General features: G+C 42.9%; 1 protein-coding gene across 7 annotated transcripts in view; it reads right to left on the reverse strand.

Moving 5' to 3' along the window:
* ACTR6 (actin related protein 6) overlaps positions 1-20,768 on the reverse strand; it is a 40,090-nt gene extending 19,322 nt beyond the window's left edge. For 2 of the 7 annotated variants that reach the window (XR_005223135.2, XM_043545451.1), the window contains exons 1-10: positions 20,428-20,567; positions 16,743-16,860; positions 16,151-16,219; positions 14,553-14,676; positions 12,147-12,282; positions 12,000-12,056; positions 10,527-10,625; positions 10,264-10,342; positions 7,122-7,293; positions 5,865-6,003 (exon numbers count right to left, since the gene is read on the reverse strand). Coding sequence is in view for 6 of the 7 variants with exons in the window: in XM_043545451.1 (XP_043401386.1) it covers positions 5,865-6,003; positions 7,122-7,293; positions 10,264-10,342; positions 10,527-10,625; positions 12,000-12,056; positions 12,147-12,282; positions 14,553-14,676; positions 16,151-16,219; positions 16,743-16,860; positions 20,428-20,495 (1,061 nt within the window). In the remaining variant the exon portion in view is untranslated. Of the gene's footprint in view, positions 1-2,076; positions 3,249-4,363; positions 5,013-5,864; positions 6,004-7,121; positions 7,294-10,263; positions 10,343-10,526; positions 10,626-11,999; positions 12,057-12,146; positions 12,283-14,552; positions 14,677-16,150; positions 16,220-16,742; positions 16,861-20,427 lie in introns of those variants that run through there. The other 5 variants (XM_043545454.1, XM_037884345.2, XM_037884323.2 and 2 more) reach the window with 4 other exon arrangements.
* Positions 20,769-23,288: the final 2,520 nt, after the last annotated feature.

A 23,288-nucleotide genomic window follows, 5' to 3' on the forward strand; every position in this document is an offset into this window, starting at 1 on the left:
CCAGTGGGCAGCAGGGACTCCCCAGAGCTGCTCAGCTGCAGCCAGAGCCAGCAGTTGGGGGACCCTGCAGCTACCATCTGCCCAGACAAGGGGATCCCCACAGCAGCCCAGCCCAGGGGGACTCCAGAGCTCCCATACACTGCACCGCTGAACCCACCTATCACTTTTGTCAGGGATACTTTTTTTAGTCAAGGACAGGTCACAGGCTGCCATAAATTTTTGTTTATTTCCCATGACCTGTCCATGACTTTTACAAAAAAGATCCATGACAAAAACTTAGCCTTCGTGACGGATAACGTTCTGCTGCTGGCAAGAGGCCGAGTACCTATTGCTATGGAAACAATATTTTTACATTTCCTAATTTTTTAGAAGTCTCACCTAAAACTCATTTCTGCCACTCCTGACATTATCCGCTTACAAATGCAGATCATACCAGATATCCACAAACTACACACTTTAAAATTTCAAATATCTAGCATACTTACTATGTTTAAGATCTTAAGTGAGACTGTGTTCTGTAACTACTTGGTAGAAGAAAGTATTCTCACATGCAGTTTAACCTTCACCTTGTAACCAGATTTGTTAATTCAGAACTCAATGAAGTCTTAGGCTGCACATAAAATGGAGCTGTGGAAGACACTTTAAAATGGAATCTAATGTTCCTGCCTAGATTCCCACTTTGACTCCTTGGGGAAACAGAGGTTTTGCTATTCTCGTCTTGTCATTGTTTTGTCCCCAAGTGCCTGCTCTTAAATAGCATTAACTACAAGTTGTATAAAGTAGCAATTCTGAATGAAGGCACAACGAAACCCTACAGAGTATGTAGATACCTAACCCAGATCTTCAGACCCAGCTAGTGGCCCACGAGTTGCTCTGCCATGTCATTTCCATCTTCTGCAGAGTCCTGCCCCCTCCCTTTAAAAGGTCAAGAGCCAAAAAACATTTTGCCACCCAGAGGCAGTGCATCAAATATGACAAATTCTGGCCTTTGAATCAGTATTTTAAGACTTTTTAGTTTTGACAGGAAATCACCATCACTTAAGCCCTGCTTGTCTCCCCACGCTGTAGTTCTTGGCTGACTCTTCTGGACTTTAAGGTTTGCTTGCCTTGTTAATCCACCTATTTGCAATTGTCTGTCATTGAATGGTAGCCACATGCTTCCTTGTAATTGATGTCTAATTTTTTGAATGCTTATATGACCATCTGATTCCTACCCATTTGATTTTTTTTGCTAACTGATTTAGCCTCACTGGGTAATCATTCATAGTGCCTTGTCGCTTAAATCACTAATCATAGTCTGATGCTACTCAGAGCTCTATTGAATCATTTAGTTACTTCCCTTTTACCTGCCCAGCAGCCAGTACCGTGGGTGAGAAACGAACAGCACCTCCCCATGCAGGAGGTGGAGATGGAATAACCCTCCAGGCCTAGCATGGGTGCTGTGGTTCGCACCTACTGCACCCCACGTGGGTGCTTGGCTGTTCCAAGCCTCATGAGAAGTAGGGAGAACTGCCCTGGACTTCTTAGTGCTGTGCCTTTCCTGGGGTGTGTCCACTATTCACGCTGGCTGCTCCAGCATTAGATCTGGCTCACAACTGCCTATGCCCTGGCCTCCAATGTCAGTTTATTTCAATGGTAAATGTATCTTCACTTCAATTAAAAAAACCCCAAAACTCTACTTTATCTCCTTCTCACTCTTTCCCCTCCACTCCAGTCTTAAAACTCTGCCACCTCATTTCCACTAACAGCCCACCCTTTCACCACCTCAAATGGATCATATCTCTCTGAAGATCAGAGTCCATCTTAGTGACATTTATGTTCTTTAAACAGAATTAAATTAATAGATCTCACTCTACCATTACTGTATTGTTCCATAAATCACTTCTAGTATTTTGTTGTAAAGTCCCATGCACTCTGTTCAGTAACCAAGGATCCTCTTCCTTTCTGGTACATACAATACTTGAGATGGGGCAAGGAAAGAATGCTACAATATATTGCGTGCAAAATGCAAAAGTGTAGCCTAGTCCAGGCAGTTTTTTCTTTTTTTAAAAAAAAAAGGAAACAGGATATACGCCATTTCAAATTAATGAAATTATTTATTACATGAGAAAGTTAGATTAAGATGTTTTGCAAAGGCCAATTGGAAGTATGTTTAATTTTAACACATCTATAGCAGATATTCATGGCACTTGACACAGCTGATGGGTCTATATCTGAAAGTTAACTATCTAAATTAAATGCAACAGCAAGGGAGAACAAAGGGGGGAGGTATGGAAGGACAAGGATTAAAATAGAGACCTGAGATGTTGTTGAACTATATACAATTCAAACTTTTTTTTTATAATTTAATATTCAAATGTGAGTCCAGTACTCAAAATAAAAGGCAGAGCTAGAGTCAGTGCTGGAAGGCTAACAAAGAAGTTAATCTGGAGACTGAATTGTTTTTTCTAAACTACATATGGGAGCTGTGCAAAGGGTTAATCGCTGCTCTATAGCCTTACCCTAAACTTATAAAAAAGAAAAGTATTCAGAAAGTTGGGATACAGTCCACACTAGAATAATTACACTTTGAGTTTAACCATTGTTTAACCATTCACTGAGATAATTTCAACCAGTCAGAGTAAGACTTTCATAGGATTTTTTCCTCCCAGGATATGTTAAAATGAGCTCCAGGTTAAAGAGTATTTGATGCAGATTATTCTGCATACTATTTCAGTAAAAGACAATAGCATTCATCTTGGAAGAGAAAATAAAATTTAGACTAAAGCTTCATTTCTATACAATTGTTTTACACTAATCTTCAAATATTTTTGTTTCATGCCATTAACAGTTTTTTTTAAACACTTTTTTAAAGTAAAATAACACCATTATTGAAAAATTTTAGTAAGGACAGAATCTAATAAGATAAAATGACAAAGGGTGATATATAACATATTAGTCTTCAGTGGTAGTTTAAAATCTGTGAAAATAAAGTTATTTGCACTAATTCATTGTACATTCCTAATTATAGGAAAGAAAGTTAGAACACAGTTCTAATTTACATAAAATAATTTGTAGTTCAAATAAGTTCCATTCAAAGTGAAATAGTGGAGTATCACTATATATCCAAATGTGGCACTTAAATATCAAATTTCTCTTCACAAATACAGTGTCCATTTTCTTCATAATCTTCTCTAGTTACTACCATATCCTCAAAATCATCATTTTCAGAAATCAACTTTCCACCTTCCCAAGAATAAGTAATAGGGCTGGGGGGGGAAAAAAAGTTACCACACACGTTAGTTTTAAATACTTCAAATTATGTAGTAATTTGAAAAAGTGAGATCATCATTTTAGGGCTTTTACTTTGAAATTAGACACAACCACTAATTAGCCACAAGACATTATGCCTATACATCAGGTCAATCTGCTGAAAAACTGCATTCATTAGAAAGATGCAGTGGGGGCCTGGTTCAGAGTATTCCAGATCTTTTTAGTGGGTTTATGAAAATTTTAAATTGGTAACCATGTACTTTTTAGGAATGGTGAGTGAGTCCTGCATTGAGCTTCAGCAGCAAATATTTGATGAAAACTTTTACAAGTTCATTGTTGGTGCTATACCTCACGCAAGTGATATTTACAAAATGACAGTGTCCATTTAAGGAAATCAGAACAACTTAATTGGGCCAAAGAATGGTGGTGAATTGGTATCAGAACTCATGAGATGACAGCGAGAGCAGGATTTCTATTAAACAAAAAAACCTTTATATAGCTAGATCACAGATCTATACAGGAACTCCTCACTTAACATTGTAGTTATGTTCCTGAAGAATGTGACTTTAAGTGAAATGATGTTAAGCGAATCCAATTTCCGCATAAAAATTAATGTAAATAAGGGCGGGTTAGGTTCCAGGGAAATTTTTTTTTTGCCAGACAAAAGGCATTATATACAGTTTAAACAAGCAATTTAATACAGGTATAAGTTTTAAACAATTTTAAACAAGCAATTTAATACTACAATCATCATTGCTGAGTATGAAGCTTGGTTGAGGTGGTGGAGTCAGAGAGTGGAAGAGGATGGATTATCCGGCTGCTCCTCTTGCTGAACTTTCTGAACTCGAAAAAACATATCTAGAGATTGTTGTTTTGCTTTCCTTTTTTTTTTTTCTTGGTAAGTTTCTTTATAGCAAGTCATTAGATGACCAACTCCCCTAATCACTTTAGAGCTGCGTTCCCTGTCAGGGTCGTCATCACTCAACCCTCAGCCCGCCCACTCCACCCCTTCCCCCAAGCCCTCACCCTTGACCTGCCTCTTCTCCCCTCCCCACCCCACCTCCTCCCCCTTTACTTTGCACACTGTGTCCTCGCTCCTCCCCCCTCCCTTCTGAACGCAGCAAGCCGAGTCCTCGCTTCTCCCCCCTCCCTCCTGCCCGGGGCAATCAGGTGGTTTGCGGCATTTAGGAGGCAGGAGGGAGGAGTGAGAACTCGGTGCGCAGGCTCCCCTTCCCTCCCCGCCCCCTGCCCAGGGCAATCAGCTGGTTTGCAGTGTTCAGGAGGCACGGGAGGGAGGGGGAGCCTGTGCATGGAGTCCTTGCTCCTCCCCCCTCCCTCCTGCCTCCTAAATGTCACAAGCCAGCTGATTGCTGCGGGCAGGAGGCGGAGGGTGAAGGTGCTGATCTGTGGGGTCTGCCGGCGGGCAGGAGGTGCTGTCGGGAGAGCGGGGGGGCATAGGGAGGCTGCCAGCTGTGGAGAAAGCAGGCAGCCAAACAACATAATTGTGGACCACTGCACAACTTTAAATGAGCATGTTCCCTAATTGATCAGCAACGTAACAACGAAACAACGTTAACCGGGATGACTTTAAGTGAGGAGTTACTGTATAGGAGAGTGATCACACGTTTAGCAGAAATACAGAGGATTCCGTTTAAAACTGTTTTATTACATCAGACATGTACCAGTTATTTGATCATCATGTTTTAAGGTTCCTCAAAGAGGCCAAATAACTAATTTCCATGGGTAGAGAATGTTTTCCTCTAAAAAAAAAAAAAAAAAAAAAAAAAAAAAAAACAAACCACACTTCACATTTACAAGGCTAACTTAAAAAAAAAAAAAATCTGATCAAGTTATTCTTTAAAGGTGAATGGCTTGTACTAACAAAACTGGTTTGGAGCCAGTGGGTATGATACAGTGTTTAAGCATTTGGTTGAGAGGAATGTTTCAAAACTAAGGTTCAAATTCGAGCTGGCCTTCCATCCTTCCACAGTAGATAAAATTCCCATACAATGTATTTATTTGGTGGGGGAATCTTTAGGATGAGACTTTGAATCTACATTCTCGCTACTCTGCACAGACATTAATGATTCCATAATGATTTTAAGAGAGGTGAATATCTGCCCTGGCAACTCCTGACACTGTCAGTCATCCACCCCGCTGCTACTCTCCAAATCCCAGGAGTGCTGCAGGTATCAGTGACATGGTATGTATAATGTTTATAACACTCAGGAATTCTTCAGAATAAGAGATGTGAAAATAATCCCCCTGATCTTGCAAACACATATGCAACTGGTTAACTTTGCTGCTGTGGATGGTTTCATTGATTTCAATGGAACTACTCACAAAAGTAAACTTAAGCACACATGTAAGTGTCTGCAGGATTGCAGCAAGCACAATATAGCTCTGCAAATGCACTTTAAGTACTGAGTTACAACATCCTTCTGGTTCAGTTTTGGGCCTCTTGAACAGATTAAGTTAAATGATGGAATATAAAGATGACACAGATAAGCATCTTTAATTAACAGAAGGAATTCTACTTTACAATTTCTATTCTGTTAGCAGAACCAAACAGAAAAATAGATTCATTTTTATTTATATTGTTTAGGACTTACTTTTCTGGCAGAACAACAGAAACATCATAATCAGTTGGAGTGAGGCATCGAACTTCAGAGTAGACTCGATCCCTGAAGCCTGGGAAAAGGGTATTTCCCCCAGTCAGAACAATATTCTTGAAAAAGTGAGGCTGCATTTCTTTAAACAAAACCAAAACATATGTATTTAGTGATAACAGCTTAAGATTCTCTAATTTCTTCATGAACATTAAGTTAAAGTGGACAAGAATTAAAACTAATGTTTTTAACTATGCTTTAGATAATGTTCTACATATATTAAATACATACTGGTTATATTTAGAGAAAGGGTATTGCATGGATAACTGTAAGCCATAGAATGTGCACATATCAAGAGGCTCCACTAATAAGCTGATAATCACAAGTGTGAAACTAGTTTTCTTGTGTGATGGGTGTATTTGATGAACTGCACCCTTTTTAAATAAGAAAACTTTCATTAGTGTCCCTCTGCTTTGTGTGGCTTTCAAAATTTGTCTTTTAGAAATTTATTATTAAAAAAATGTTGGATTTCATGAACACTCTCAAACAGCCCAGTTTAGGGGAAAGAAATACAGTAGTATCAACGTCCAAGAGATTTTAATTTTCATATTTTTAGAATGAATGTAATTTTGTGGCTCTGATGCTACAGCTGTCAAGTGACAACACATAGTCATGAACATTTTCCCCTGCAGAAGTTTGGCCATATTCATTAGAAATGTATCTACATACCTAGTAACATGATAATGCACGTTACAATTGTTGCTTCCACAGAATACAACACAGCCAGAAGGGTGATTAGTTTTCATTCTTAAGATTCAGTGGCCTCATTTGCCAGCATATTGTGGCCAGCATGAATTCCCTCCTCCCCCAACACTAAAGGCATTTTAAAATAAAAATGAAATTAAGTTCAAGTGCAGCTATGAGGATTCCATCCTCAGAGGAAAGAATTCAATGTGGTTGTGTTTTGTACTGGAAAATGAACTCATGAGGTTTCCATCCATATTGTTATACTTTATCTGAAGCACAAACAGAAACCAATCAGCTTACCAGAGTGAGCAAGCATTTCCACAACAGGAAATATTACAGGAAACTGCAAAAGAGCTCTGGACATTCACAAGGAGTTAAAACTGTTGCAGTTTTAATTAATTTTTAGTTCCTTAATGCCTGGCACAAAGTATGCTAAGCTTCTGATACACTTTGGATTCTAACAAAAATATTCAGACTTCAAGAATACATTTCAAAACATTGCTACCACTATACCTTCAGGCAAGTTCTGAATTGAATAAACAATGGCTTCAGGAATTCCCATTTCTTGAATGCCAATATCTGAAGGATGGAAGAGAATTTCTGGAACAGCAAATCTCTCGTTTGCTAGACGAAGTATTTGTTCCCCAGTCTTGTATTTTCCGCTTAACACCATTTCTTCCCTTGGCTAAATTAGGCAGACATGAATGATAACTACCTCTTAAAAACGGAAGAACATACACAAGAGTAACAACTTTATCTGATCTCATAGTTTACATATTATTCACCTGTTATGGATGTTTTGAAGGTAGTATCTTCTATAGATTGAGTCATGTATCATGCACAAGTCTTTGGGAGCGGACATCTGTTCCAGAATGCTTTGTAATCCCTTACTCTAGTCTTTAAGCATGAGAATTGTGTCCGATGTTTACTTTTTACTGCCATACTGAGCAGACAGTGGTGTCAACATGAAAGCATTTTGGTGCTGCATTTTTGAGGGAGCCCCATTCCAGCCTCTGCACTGACACCTGCAGTTTTGCCTGAGCAAGATTAGTGCACACTTAGGTACTTCCGAAAATTTTACTCTACTTCTCTAAATGACGCTACTAATAAGCAATTTTGCAAAGTCTAAGTATTAGATTTGTGTTATTCTAGCAGGAGAACATTTTTTTCACCATCATAACTCAAAAAAGATATTTGGATCCTTGTGAAAAATATATTGCCTTAGGATGGAGTACAGGCATGGAAAATTTCAACCCTAAAAGGTGAGTTATGAACAAAAGAAACAGGACACTATAATGGAAGACAGTATCCCTTCCTTAATTATCTCAATTTCTATTGGTAATCATGCTAATAAAATTCATCCAAAACACATATTGCCTACAAGGTAAGTGTCTGAGTTCTAGGAAGTAGCAAAATTTCTCAGGATAGCATATGAAAACAGCTGAAAGATATCAGAATCAGAATTGTGCCTTATGACTACACTTTGATATAGAACTATTAAATTACAGCCAAGGAAGTTATATATAACTAGGCTTGGCAGCATTCGATTGTAAAATTGATAACTGTCAGCAAACATCATTTCAGCTGATACACTGAAATAAACAATACTGAAATCAACAAGAAAAATAGTCACTAACAGTTGGGGTACCTCCAGAGATCGGTTGTCACTAGCCACGAGGAGAGCCTTTTGCAGCCCTGCTGTTACAGGAGTGAGTGAGGGGGTTCCCTGTGTTGTCTCAGGGCTGGTGACACCTGATTGCTGCAGACACAAGGTACAGTGGCAAGGCTGCAGTCCTGGCAAGGCAGAGCAGAGGCTCCTAGCCACAACGACTGCAAGGAGGTGGCGCCCAAGCCCCTGGCTGTGTGGGAGGCCACACAACTGCTGAATGGCTTCTGGGGCAGTGAAAGGAGCCCTCTGCAGTCCCAATGGCACAGACCCCTCTCACTTACAAGCTGGGAGTCTCTGCTCTGCTCTGCCCTGCCCTGCCCTGCCAGGACTGCAGCCTTCCCCACGCTTTGCACCTGCTGATATTGGGTGTCACTGGCCCCATGATCTGCAGCTCCACTATCATGGGCGTGAGGGAGGAGGGCCATGACAGCAGAACTGCAGAGGGCTCCCTGCACAACAGTGGGGCCGGTGAGACCCGATCCCTGCATGCCCAAAGTGTGTGGGAGGCTGCAGTTGTCCTGGCTCAATGAAGCAGTGACCCCTGGCTAGGACTGCAAGGAGTAGGATGAGCTGGCAGCTGCAGGGAACCAGCTCCTGCCCAGTGAGCGAGTGAGGCCAGTGACAAGGGATCCCTGCAGGCACAAGGTTCAGGGAAAACTGCAGTCCTGATTCCACAGAGCAGAGATGCCCAGCCAGGACTGCAAGGAGGAGGAGGGGGAGGAGTTGTCATTTCGAATGGCTCTGTCCCCAGGCAGGAGCCATTCAATAGCAGCCAGGGACATGTCCTCCTCCTTGCAGCCCTGTCCCAGGATGTCTGCTGTGCCCCACCAGGACCCCAGCCTTCCCCACACCATGGGCCTGCAGGGATCCAATGTCACTGGCTCCACAGCTATGCAGCGAGCCCTCTGCAGCTCCACTGTCATAGCCTCACTTGCTCACTCACCAGCCAGGAATATGGGCAGGAACTGCGCAGCAGTGGGGTGGTCTCCCACACAGCCAGAGCCTCATCCTTCTGCTTACAGTTCTGGGCAGGGGTCCCTGCTCCATCAGGCCAGGCCGACCACAGCCCCCCCCCCACACCTTGCGCTTTGGTGTCTTGGGCCCTTTGGCTGCACAGGGAGCCCCCTGCAGCCATGCTGTCAGCACTAACCCCAACCCTACTCCCAACTGCAAAAATAAAAAGTTAAAAATAATATCATTAAAAATCATATTAGAAAAAAATGAAAATCAAATTCTGCCATGCCTAATTATAGCTAAGGCTACAAATCTTTCAGGAAGGTCACAGATGTCATGGAAAGTCACAAAATCCGTGATCTCTGTGACTTCTGCACCGACAAGTGTGGCTGACCCCAGGGCTGCCTGAGCAGCTCAGGCAGACTTTAGACCAGCCACACCGGCCACTGGTCGGCTGGCCCCAGGCAGCTGGTCCCCGGGCCGCCCTGTCCCCCGGAGCAGCAGTGGTGGGAGTCTCTCCCCGAGCACCTAAGTTTTAGTTAAGGGTATTTATATAGTACAAGTCATGGACAGGTCAGGGGCTGTTACTTTTTGTTTATTGCCCATGACCTCTCCATGACTTTTACTAAAAATGCCTGTGACTAAATCGTAGCCTTAATCATAACCATATAACAAGCAACAGTTTTGAGAAGGTAATCAAAATTAGGACATAACATACTTCAAATTTTTCACTGGAATGAGAAATACAGGGTTAAATTGAGATACTGAGCCTATGGTATGACAGTTGATTTTCAAATGTTGGATAAAATATCTGAGAATATCTACATGACTTTGAAAATTAGTTAAACTTGGACCCCTATGTCACTTACATTTTTTTGGAAAATTTTACTCATTAACTCCTAATGCAGAAATTACTACCAGTCAGTACCACAAAAAAAAAAAAAAAAAAAAAAAAATCCACCCCTCCTCCCTCACGATCAAGGAAGAAGAGGAAAACAGAGTATTTCAGAAAAGGCTGACAGTCATAATTACCTTACAAAACCCTTTTTTGATTGTGCTGAAGTCTGGCAAAACATAGTCTATCATTACTGTATTTTCTTCCCCTTTCAACCTGGAAAAGACAACAAACTTAGAATAAAACATAGCTAAAGTGTGCCAAATCCTGGAGGCCATACTCAGGTAAGAGTCTCTTTGACTTAAGGGTGAGTTTTACCTGAATACGGATGGTAGGATTTGGCTCTACCCAGTTAGATTACTTGGACCTCCTTTCAAATTTGGCAATATAGTAAACTTACTTAGCAATCTCCATATCTTTGTAAAAATCCTGAGACACATAACATACATCTTCTTTCACTTGATTAATTACATGAGTTTCATCCATAACGTGTAGCTGCCTATAAAAAAATTAAGAAGAGTTAGAAAACAGATCACCCTGAACATATAGTATTTATAATTATTCTTTTTCACTATTGGTCAGTTCCTACAGTTTTTAAATTGCAAGAAGTTAACATTTTAATATGTAGAGGTTTACATTAACTTACATATAAGCAGTTTTGACATGTAGAAATGAGAGGGTACTTTTTAAAGTTTTTAATTTTATATGACAGTTATGTGTATTCTAATAAATCAGCTGTGATGCAATTCAATAAATGCAAAACTACAAAAATAATATGTCCCATGTTCTGAACATCTGGATAGTAAAGACCTTATGATTTACTCTTTAATCCAAACAACATAAAGCCATCAACACTAAGAACTGTGGCCACGATCTTGCATCCGGTTCTCCTAGCAAAGACGCCTGCACAGGCATAAGGGTCCATTACAGGAGATCACAATACAGGATGCAAGCCTTAGTGCAGTGGTTCCCACACTTTTTACTAAGGTGACTCACCAACTGCCTTTTGTCTTTTTTTGCGACTCTTTTTTACATATAAACATCTCCACCCTGGCACCATAATCCTAATCCCCACCCAGTGCAGAAGAGAGACCCCAAAAGAGGAGAGGTTGGAGAATGAGCCTGCCACACGCTCTCTGCAGCAGCAGCACCTGCCTTGTGGGACTGGGCTACACTCTGGCCAATTGGTATTTGAGCGAGTGGTATGGATGAGGGACAGCAGAGCCAGACCTGAGTGGCACTGCAACCCCATGCACCTGGTCACAACACCCAGAACGGGGCATCAGGCCCAGCCCAATGGGACAGAAGCCACTACTATGGGGTGACTGCAAGGCAGGCTCACTCTCTGACTGCACCCCTTCCTCCCAGGGCATCTCCTCCACACGGGGCTGGGGAAGTGTATGTTTACCTAGGGCCCCACAACCCATCTAGAACCTTCCTGCAAACACTGCCTTAGTGAATTCTACTCACTGTTCAAGTGGAATTAAACTGTCAATTTCTCAGAGCTGGGCCATCTTATTTGTTAAGTGGAAATCTGGCTATAGCTTTATTACTATGACGACATCTCAAAAAAAGTCATAGGGCCTGATTCTGTAATGTACTTAAGCATATGTGTAACTTGAAGCACGCAAGTAATGCCACTGAATGGGACTACTGACATCCTTAATATTATGCAACTACTTTAAGTACTTTGCTGAACTAGAGTCTTAAGGTGTTAAAATGGTAGCTGAAGCTCAAGATGTCATTTTACAGGCTTTCCTCTTCCTCAAAAAGGGCTTAATCCTAAACCCCTACTTAAGTTAATTAAAAGACGTCCATTGACTTTAATTGGCTTCTGACCAGGCCTCAAGTGTCTAAAGTTAGCACATTTTACCTGTAAGAGATGATCTCCTTTAGATGATTGGTTAAGAGCTTTCCTCCCACATTAATCCTTAAAAAAAAAAAAAATAAATAAAAAAAAGTCATTATTCGCTTCAGACGTATCAAAAAAAGCCACCCCTAAAGAAATAAGGCAATTTACCTAATAATTGCCTCTTTCTTCTTTTTACTTCTGCAGTAAGGTACAATATGTGTAAAGGAGTAGCCACTGTCCACAATGATACAACATAGTTCGGATGGATTGTCCCGGAAATATCTATGTGCACTGAGAGCCCCAGCTGAAACACAAAAATGCCAACCCATATTTATATATAAATCTAAAATGTATCTAAATAGATATAGTATCTATCCCATATTTTAGGTGCCTTTGGCAGATCTTTGGTAACTCAATACAGAATAGCTCCAGTAGCGTAATTTCACCCACTGCCAAAATTAATCAAACATAATACCCCACCTTCTCTCAAATATAACAGACTTTATCCAGCTCTGTCCTTCCCAAAAATCCACGTAGAATGATTCTGCAGTGTGCCCAGGTGATTCATAGATTCCAAGGCCAAAAGGGACTGTTTTGATCAAGTCTGACCTCCTGTCAGAACTTCCCAAAAACTATTCCTAGAGCATATCTTTCAGAAAAAGATCAAACCTTGATATAAAGGCTGTCCATGATGGAGAATCCACCACATTTGGTAAATTGTTCTAATGGTTAATTACTATTAAAAATGTATGCCATATTTCTAGTATCAATTTGTCTAGCTGGTCAATTTTCAGGTTATTTTTCATTCCCACAGTGCTTTATATAAAGGAGTAACTTAATCAGGTATTGAAATACAGTCACTCCTGGGGTGGAATGTGACAACAATTCTAATAGAAACACTATACAAACTCAATGGGGGATGTTGGAAGGGAAGCATACCTTTTAAAATGCTTGTTGTACAACAATTATACAGCTTTCCACACATACTCCTTGACCAGGAAGCTACATTTTCAGTTAGAGGTAGTATTTGAATTCTATAATTATTTACCTCATTAAACTAAAAAAATTCTGAAAAAGTGAGATTACAAGTGGTCTTCACTATGTATACAAAAAGATTCTTCTTTGCATTTATTTAAACTGAAAAGCATCAAGATAAGGAAATAAATCTCTATCCCATCTTTTAATTGTGGTATTCCCTTTGGCATTTTAAGATCTTGTTTAAAGCTCTTAACAGTTCCATTGCATTCCCTTTTTAAAATACATGTAAAGAAATCCACTTGAGAGCATGCAAAACAAAATATTATTTTTCCCACTTGAAAGAACTGACAATCTCAAGATGACATTTTCAAAAAAGAATTAAAAGTGGTCTGAGGAACCACACTGTCCGTCCCCTAAGTTTCCATTGAGTATTTGTGGTACTGACTGGTAGTAATTTCTGCATTAGGAGTTTTCTTACCTTATCTGTGAGGCTGTATTAAGTCAATGTTCAGTTGTACACTTGCGAAAAAAACACCGATAACATTTTGTTCAGAGTTACAAACATTTCAGAATTATGAACAACCTCCATTCCCAAGATGTTCGTAATTCTGAGGTTCTACTGTACTTCCAAAGAGGAAACATACAAACACAGGGCCCATTTATTTATTCTGCTCCCATTTATGTCAATAAAAGATGACCATGCCCCCAGTGTCCTATGTGTAATAAATTCACAAGAATAGTTTATATTAAGTTTATGTTCAGTGACCCCTGAATATTTGAAATATTTTTCAGAAACAAAGAAAACTGCAACTATAAAACATTCCCCAGAAAAAGGTAAAACATTTATTTTATATGTTCAAGTCTAAGACAGATGACTATTATTTCAAGGCCAGTTTTAAAAAAAGAAACCAACACATCTTTCCTATAATTTCAGCATAACACTACCAGTACTGAATTTTGTTTAGAGTTTATCTAAAACGTGACTGAATTGCTTACAAAGACCCTCCTCACATGCACTGCCAAGTCATCCCTCCCCTACTTTTATATCATCATCAGAAAGGGCACTATATGATGAGTCATGTCACCAATTTCATGTGTTCTGCAGGATAGGATGTATTATATAATTGTAGCACTGTATTTCATGGGCCACTTCGAAAAGTGAATGAGAACTGTCAGAAACTCCATACAAATCTAGCCAAGAAACAAGCAGTAGTGCAGTCTCTTTCACATACTACCTCATCTCAAGAAGTCTCAAACATTCTTGTCATCAGAAGCCAACTTAAAAACAGAACCCTGACAGAAAGGAGCTTCAACACAAAAGTGACTTTCTACCTACACTGATTTTCCCCCTATTTCACTTTGTGTTTCTTGCTGTTACATATCAGAATCCTCTCACTAAAGTATCATAAATATAGAGGAATATAGAACAAACATTAAATGTGTATGCACAATTTAATATAGGTTAGAGAAATAAAAAGTTACATACTGCTCTACAGAGTCAGGGAAATAAATGAAGTAATTTTCCTGGCACATTATTTTTAAATTGGGAAGTTAGCCTGGAGCACATTAATGCAGAGCAACAAAATATATACTCACCATTTACTCTAAGAACTGCTTGAAACTGATATTCTTCAAATAAAATTTCATTCATAGAGTCTTGTATTGAACTGAAGTTAAAATAAGGTTCAGTAATAATAATATTTGTATCTACAAAGTCCACCTGGGGGGCGGAAAAAAAAAGTTGTGTTCCCAAACAACATTTTAGAAACCACTATCCATACTACTTACATTTTGTGGTATGTAACAACCACCATGCTCTATAAAATTGCCCCCAGGCCTATTATAGATATCATTGCTACTAGCTGCTTGTGGCACACGGGTTTGTGGGGGGAAAAAAAAACTAACAAGAAACAGTATGTGCACTGTCACTGCTACATCACGTGTTAAAATTTTTCAGGGCAGGACAGAATTCCTTCATTTCCCTGTCCAGTGCCCTTATTTTTAATGTTGTGGCTCTTAAGAATAACCTATACCTTTATCTTTCTTCTAAACTTCAATGGGTAATAATAAAAGAGTATTTAAAGTGTATACAAGAAACTTTAACCTAGTCCTACTAACTACAGGAGACAATTTATCTTCAGAACTGCCACTTGTATAGAAGCTTGGCTCCTCTAGTAACCTGGATAATATCCTAGCCGCAGTGAAGTCAACAGCAAAACTCACACTGACTTCAGTAAGGCCAGGATTTCACCCCTGCTCTTTCTGCACTTACTCAGTTCTCAGACTTTCTAAAACAGGCCTTCACTAAGGTGCTTTCACCATAACGGGACTCAACGGGAACTAGAACACACAGGTCAACAGTTCCTTTCTTTAGTGCTCACTCTGCAAACCAGTACCAAAACCATGGCAATAATGAGTATCCTTAATGAACCCAGTAGTTTAAAATCTTAAACCAGCCCAATTTCCCCACCCAAATCTATACAAAGAGATATTTTGAGGAGTTATTTCGGCTCCCAACATCTTCCCCTTTAAGTACTGTAAAGACCAGCTTTATGAGTTAACAACATTGTATTTATTTCTTATGAAAAAAAAATGAAGGCTAGAGTCGCTCACACTCTTTTCGTGCTAAACCATGTTGGTGTGGTGAGCAAAATAATATTCTATTAATACACTTTATAAATTCAACTTATTCGTCATAAAAATGAGAAATTAATACGCAGAAAATGGCTACTTGATTCTACAAGAGACTGTCACAATGTAAATCTCAGCCCTTCTTCTACTTTTGTAACTGTCTCCTTCATGCAACAAAACCTGGCTCTTCAAGTAAGTTTACTAATTAAGTCTATGAAAACAATTATCAAGTAACTTTTACTAGCTGAAGCGCCAATCTTGCAAACACACATTTAACTTTACTCAGGTGACTAGTCCTACTCAAGTCACCAAAACTACTCGCATGAGTAAAGTTAAACATGGGCTCTAGTTTGCAGAGTCATGGCCTGAGTGAACTGAGCTCAAAATGATATGTAACTCAATTTTCTAAATTTTAGGTGTGAGTCCTTGTTGAATACGCCTACAAAATTCAATAATTGGTGAATTCACCATTATATCTGTGATTTTGAATATTTTTATATTACTTCTATTAATTGTTTTGAATCTGTATTTATAGATTTTTGTATCTTAAGTGTTTTAGTTACCTGATACATTTCCTTTCCAAAAAGGTAGTCCCAAACCTGTCTCTGAACATCCCAGTTCACCAAGTAACCCTGTGGAAGTTTTGAGGGGGGGAGGGGGGGGAAGGAAGACATTATTTATTAGACAACATTGCATATTTATTAACTACTTCAAATCTGCAAAATTTCAGGCTTCCATCAGTAATTGTTAGATGGACTGATAATCTAACAAAATTCAGAAATAAGAGCTTCTTCTTTAAGATTATGGAAGCCTTTCCAAACCTATTTAAAGGGGTAAATGTTGTGCAGCTACAAGCAAGAAGATCCAAAGATAAGTGATACTGTACCTCTGTTGTTCTCTATCATTTAGTTTAAATTATTGCATAGTAAGTTTACCATAATATGAATCACGCTTCCTAAATTAGTATCTGGTGGCAGGTTATGGAAGCCACACTTCATGCTTGATATTGAAGCTACACTGCTGTATCTGATGTTTGTTTTAAATATTATTTATGCCTCTACAGTTGTAGCATATTGCATGTAATAAACATAAATATTGCTTAACCCACAGCCTTTAACAGACTGCATTGCTAAAACTATAAAGCATCTTAATTACCTTCTGAAAAGGGAGAATGTAAAAGAGTCCGGAGGGATCTTTAATTTCATCCAGTTGATTGGCTGTAAAAGTTTTCAAACGTGCTGTTTTTGATCTAAACTGGCAGTTGGGAATAACACTGAAAAAAAGTTAAAAATGTTTTCTTGCACATCATATCATATATGATATAAAAAAAATCATATTGTGCATTTTCACATCATTTCCATAAATACTTCCTTTTCCATAATATTCTGTAACTGTATTTTTTAGAAAGTAGCAGTTACCCTGGTTACTGCAACACCACAAGATTGTTTTATTGTCTTGCCAATGACAACATATAGAATCAAACAGTAAGTGCTAAATGAAATTACAGAAACTTCCAACCACAGGTTAAGAACGTTTTCCTTCCTTAACAATCACATTTTTTTTTTGTTGCAAACTGGCCTGAAGCAGTTGCCCAACACTCAATGGTCTGAGCCTAGGATGCAAGAAAAGATCACTTAAGGCTATAAGATAAGGACCATATTCAATAACAACAGGAAATTAAAGCAAGAAAAAAAATCAAATTAGAAATAAATTCCCTCCACTTTATTTTTTTTTAAACAGCGTAGGTGATTAACCCATTAGAACAAACTGCCAAGGAAATGGTGGAATCTCCATCTCTTGATGTCTTCAAGGCTGGATGCCTTTTTCTGGAAGATATATTTTAGTTGGCAAGGTACAGGGTTAACTAACTGAAGCTTTCCTGGTGCAGCTCTCCGGTACCGGGGTGTGAAAGCTGTTGCTACACTTTGTGTGAAACCTAAGAAGAAGGGAGCTTCCTGCTTTGGGAATTTCCTCAGCCTTCCCTGGGGTTGCCAACTTTCTACTGGCACAAAACCAAACACCCGAGCCCTGCCTCTTCCCCACAGCCCCGCCCCCCGCTCACTACATTCCCCATCCCTCCCTCATTTTCACTGGTCTGGGGCTGGGGCAGGGGGCTGGGGTGTCAGAGGGGATGAGGGCTCTAAATGGGGGTGCAGGCTGTGGAGTGGGGTCAGAAATGAGGGGTTCAGGGTGCAGGAGGGGGCTCTGGGCTGGGGCAGGGAATTGGGGTGCAGGAGGGGGGTGAGGGTTCTGGCTGGGGGTGTGGGCTCTGGGTGTGAGGGGTTTGGGGTGCAAGAGGGGGCTCCAGGCTGGGGGTGGGGACCTTGGGATTCAGAATGTGGGAAGGGGCTGTAGGTTGAGGCGGGGGTTAGGATGTGGGAGGTGTGAGGGGTCTGGGCTGGGGGTGCTAGCTCTGGGCTGGGGCTGGGATGAGAGGTTTGGGGAGCAAGAGGGGGCGCCAGGCTAGGGAGTGGGGCCGAGCGATTCAGAGTGCGGGAGGGGGCTGTGGGTTGAGACTGGGGGGATCGGGGCTCTGGGGTGGGGCTGGGGATGAGGGGTTCAAGGTGTGGATGGGGGTGCAGGGGGGTGAGGGCTCTGGGGTAGGACCAGGGATGAGGGTTTTGAAGTGCAGGAGGGGGCTGTGGGTTTGGATGGGGGCTCAGAGTTGGGGCAGCAGTTTGGGGCATGGGCTTACCTCGGGTGGCTCCCAGTCAGCAGCGCAGCAGGGCTAAGGCAGGCTGGCTGGCTGCCTGTCCTGGGCATTGCGCTGCGCCCTGGAAGTAGCCAGGAGGTCCAGCTCCTGGGGGAGGGGGGAAGGGCGGGAGACGCAGGAGTCTCCATGGCGCGCACTGCTCTCCCCCGTAGGGACCAGCTCCCATTGGCCAGCCAGCCAATGGGAGCGAGGAGCTGATGCTCGGGGCGGGTGCAGCGTGTGGAGCCTCATGCCCCCCCCGCCAAGGAGCTGGACCTTCTGTCCGCTTCCAGGGCACAGTGCGGTGGGTCTAGCCTGCCTTAGCTAAGCAGCACCACCAACCGGATTTTTAGCGACCCGGTCAGCAATGCTGACCAGAGCTGCCAGGGTCCTTTTTCAACCAGGTGTTCCAGTCAAACACCGGACACCTGGTCACCCTAGCCTTCCCACTCTTGGGCTGCCGCAGCCGCAGCACTTATTCCCCTTGCGACGCAGGCAGCAGCAGCTGTATTGCCAACTTCATGAGATCAAAAATCATGAGTCAGACCCTCAAAAATAATGAAATTGGCCCAAAAATCATGAGGTTTTTAAAAAAAGATTACATTGTGTTTTTAGGTCAGTCTCTTGATTTTTGAACTCCCCCTACCCATCCCCAGGTATTTGCATGTGACAATTAGTACTGCTGCTCACTCTCCCACATGTATTGGATAAGGTGATTTTGGCTCCTGCTGCAGAGCCCTCGCCCTCACATACCCCTCTCCTGCCAGCAATTAATCCTGTCTCCACCCAACCCACCTCAGTTCAACCTCCCAGCCCCCATCATCACTGCCCCATTAGATCACCTCCCCTAACCCATCAAACCTCACTGCCCTCAGTTCACTCTCCCAGCACTCACCCCATCAGCTCAGAACTCACTATTAATACAGCCCTCCAACCCCATCAGCCCTCATCCTCGTCACTTCAGTCCCCAGGTCCTAATTCAACCCTCTCAGCCTCACCCCTGCTCCTCTTAGGGTTCTTCACCCTCCCCAGGCCTGGGGAGGCTACAGTGGGGTCCCCTCTCTCACTTCCCAGGCTGACATTCGGGAACCTAGGCTTCCCCTTGGCTGAGGCTGAAAGCAGGGAGCCCAGATCAACCAGGGCTGGTTGACAGCAGTAGCCCCAGGAGGCTGTAGCTCCTGCTGTCATCCCTGGTTGGCTGACAGCAGGAGCCTCTCCACGTGGTTACCTGAGCTCCCGCTGTCAGCCTGCCCTGTCCCGGGGCAGGCTGACAGCAGGCGCCTCACCTCACAGGGACTTCATGAGGAGGGGTTCCTGCAGTCACCCCCAAGTGGCTGTGGCTCCTGTTGTCACCCTGACAGCAGGTGGTCCGGCCGCCAGAGGTAGACTAAGGAGCAGGCCTGGCTGATAGCAGGAGCCCCAGCTGCCACAGCGCATTCTAGGTAAAATTAATCCTGACTAATGATCTGGAGCACAGGCTCAAGCACTCAGGGACAAAAAACAGGGAGTGCTCAGCACCCACCAGCCACAGCTGTTTGGGGTCAGGGTCTCCAATCAGCTACCTGGCCGCTGGGGAAGGCGCTTGGGGGAGGGCAATGAGGAGCAAGCGGGAGTGGGGAGCCTCCAGGAAGGGGGCAGAGCGGGGACAGGGCTTTGGGGGAGGCGGAGTGGGGCGGGGTCTCGAGAGCCCACTACCCCTCGGGAAACATAAAAGTCTGCGACTGGGCGGTGGGACATCTGGGGACAGAACATTGACCTGGCAGGATTTTTATTTCCAGCCTTGGATGTTCCCGTGAGTCGGGCACAACTTTACTCAGAAATCGCAACTCTCACGCTTAATTTCGGAGAGGCGGCGTGGCCGCAGCCTCAGGACCGGGGCGGATGTACCGGGCTCACAGGCTCCTCCTGCGGGGCCGAGCGGCAGCCCGCAGCGCAGGGGGACAGGCCGGGCCCGGGCCTGCAGCAGGAGCCGCCTCGCCACTTTTCGGAGCTAGAGCCGACAGACCAACGGAGCCTGAGGGGCACGGGCCGCCCTCCCAGGCTCTCTCGGGAGCAGGGACCCGGCGGCGGCGGCTCTTTTCCGTGCGTGGCGCCGAGCAGCGCAGCCGCCCGGGCACCGGGCTCTCGGCGGCGGTGCCGGGGTCTCACCTGACGTGCTCGTGGCTGTAGCCGATCTTGGCATTATAGGCGCCGTTATCCAGCACCAGCGTCGCCATCTTCTTTCCGGCCCCGCCTCCGCCTCCTGGGCGGGCGGCTCACCTGTGCTTACCATAGAGTCTGAGCGGCGGGCCGTGTGCGCTCTGCATGATGGGGAGCAGGAGGACTCCGGGCGGGCGCCTGCCACAGCCGCAGGGCTGCCGCGGGGAGGCCGTGCGCCTCGCGCGAGAGGGCTGATCACACGTGGTGTTCAGTTCCGCTTTCCGCCATGACACTGCAGGCAAAGCCCTGAGAGGACCGGCCGGGGGGGAGGCGGGGAAGAGTCGCCGCCTCCGGTTCTCGCGCGAGGCTGCGGCTCTGCACCTGCTGTAGCTTTACCTGGGGGAGGAGGCGCTGCGTCCGCACGGGCGGGGAGGCACAACGGGGTCGGGGGTGCAGAGTCTCTCCACCCCACCCCGGGTCTCGCCGCCCAGCCGCTGCTAGCGCCCCGCGAGCTGCGCTGCCGCTTGTGGGCTCTGGCGGGGACTTTGTTCTGGGATTTCTAGTGGCAGCGAGAGCGGCACCGGGTCGCCCCTCTGCCCGCTCGCTGCTTCCCTGGGCGTCCCTGACATAAACGCGTCTGTGCTGAAATCTCTGTGCTGCGCTTTATGGGGGAGAGGTAGACTGCAAAGTACCCTGATACTGATGGGTGTAAATCCCTCTCCGCAGCCGCGAAGAGGATATTATTGGTTCAGCCACAAAACAACCTAGGGAAACACAACCAAGTAACCACATCCGTTGCATTAAGGAGAAAACAACTGAGACTCGCTGCTCTGTGGTATAGCATCAAAGACACTTGAGCAACTCAGCCAAGGGTCGGGGTGAGTAGGGTAGCAGGCACTTGAGAAATTCTGAAAATAAGATTTAAAGGGGGAAAAATTGCTTCTGCAGCAGTTTAGATACAGGACAGGTGATAGATTTTAATATCTTAAATGAAACTACTGTTGTCACTAACTGCAAGGTAAGAAATATGTAGTTAAACTTACAAACTAGAATAGCTTTAAAGGAGAACTGTAGAAGGTAAAGTGAGTTTCTGCTCTTATTGATTCTCTTTTCTTAATGGAAAAAAGAATGATTGAAAGGGTTCTGTTAATTTCCCCCTTTGTGTTTTTTTTTGTTTGTTTGTTTTTAAACAAGAGAAATTCAGGTCTTTTTTATCTTGGCAGATTTTGGTTAGTGGAGTGCTACTGACATTGATACATCAAGAGACAAAGATCAGAGCAGTAGAAGGAGAAAGGAACTTTGAGTCAGATTGTTAACAAAACAAATATGAAGCAAACTTTTAAATACCTGTTTAACTAATATTCTGAAGTAATTCATGAGGGAAAGGATTCAATATCTCTGCTTTCGATTAAGATCTGATTGCTCATAATATACATCTCCTTTGACAACAAAAAATGATCCAGGAAAACCAGGAAAGATCACTCTTGACTTTCTGGTTTTTTGTTGTTTTTTTTTAAAGGAACATACTCAATTTTAAAATCCCTTACAGATTTTCTTTCACTTGAGTGGATACCTTACTATTGCTGTTCTATGAAACTCTTCTCTTTTTGGGCCGTCTGCTATTAAAGTCAGTGAGAATTTTGCCATTTATTACGTACGATGGGGTCAAGATTGATCCCTCTGTCTTTCCACTTGATTTCAACAGAGAGACAAGGTGCGTGAGGTAATATATTTTCAAAAAGAAAAGGAGTACTTGTGGCACCTTAGAGACTAACCAGTTTATTTGAGCATAAGCTTTCGTGAGCTACAGCTCACTTCATCGGATGCTCAAATAAATTGGTTAGTCTCTAAGGTGCCACAAGTACTCCTTTTCTTTTTGCAAATACAGACTAACATGGCTGTTACTCTGAAACCTGTAATATATTTTGTTGGACTAGAAGTTGGTCCAGTAAAATATATTATCTCGCACACCTTGTTGCTCTAATCGCCTGGGACCTACATGGCTACAACATACTGCAAACAACATTGATTTTAATGGAAGTTAGGAGCCTAAATATCTTTGAGGATCTGGGCTTTAAAAGTTATCAAGCTGTCCTGCAGTGGCACAAGAGCGTGGATTCCAACCTCAGGGTCAGACTGTTACTCTGAAACCTGTTTCTTAACAGCCGTGTTAGTCTGTATTCGCAAAAAGAAAAGGAGTACTTGTGGCACCTTAGAGACTAACCAATTTATTTGAGCATAAGCTTTCCTGAGCTACAGCTCACTTCATCGGATGCATACTGTGGAAAGTGTAGAAGATCTTTTTATATACACACAAAGCATGAAAAAATACCTCCTCCCACCCCACTCTCCTGCTGGTAATAGCTTATCTAAAGTGATCACTCTCCTTACAATGTGTATGATAATCAAGTTGGGCCATTTCCAGCACAAATCCAGGTTTTCTCACCCCACCCCACCCCCCAAACCCACTCTCCTGCTGGTAATAGCTTATCTAAAGTGACCACTGTCCTTACAATGTGTATGATAATCAAGATGGGTCATTTCCAGCACAAATCCAGGGTTTAACAAGAACGTCTGGGGGAGTGGGGGGGGGGGGGGGGTAGGACAAAACAAGGGGAAATAGGTTACCTTGCATAATGATTTAGCCACTCCCAGTCTCTATTCAGCCTAAGTTAATTGTATCAAATTTGCAAATGAATTCCAATTCAACAGTTTCTCGCTGGAGTCTGGATTTGAAGTTTTTTTGTTGTAATATATCAACTTTCATGTCTGTAATCGCGTGACCAGAGAGATTGAAGTGTTCTCCGACTGGTTTATGAATGTTATAATTCTTGACATCTGACTTGTGTCCATTTATTCTTTTACGTAGA

The sequence above is a fragment of the Chelonia mydas genome, chromosome 1 (assembly GCF_015237465.2).
Source record: "Chelonia mydas isolate rCheMyd1 chromosome 1, rCheMyd1.pri.v2, whole genome shotgun sequence".
Taxonomy (NCBI): domain Eukaryota; kingdom Metazoa; phylum Chordata; order Testudines; family Cheloniidae; genus Chelonia; species Chelonia mydas.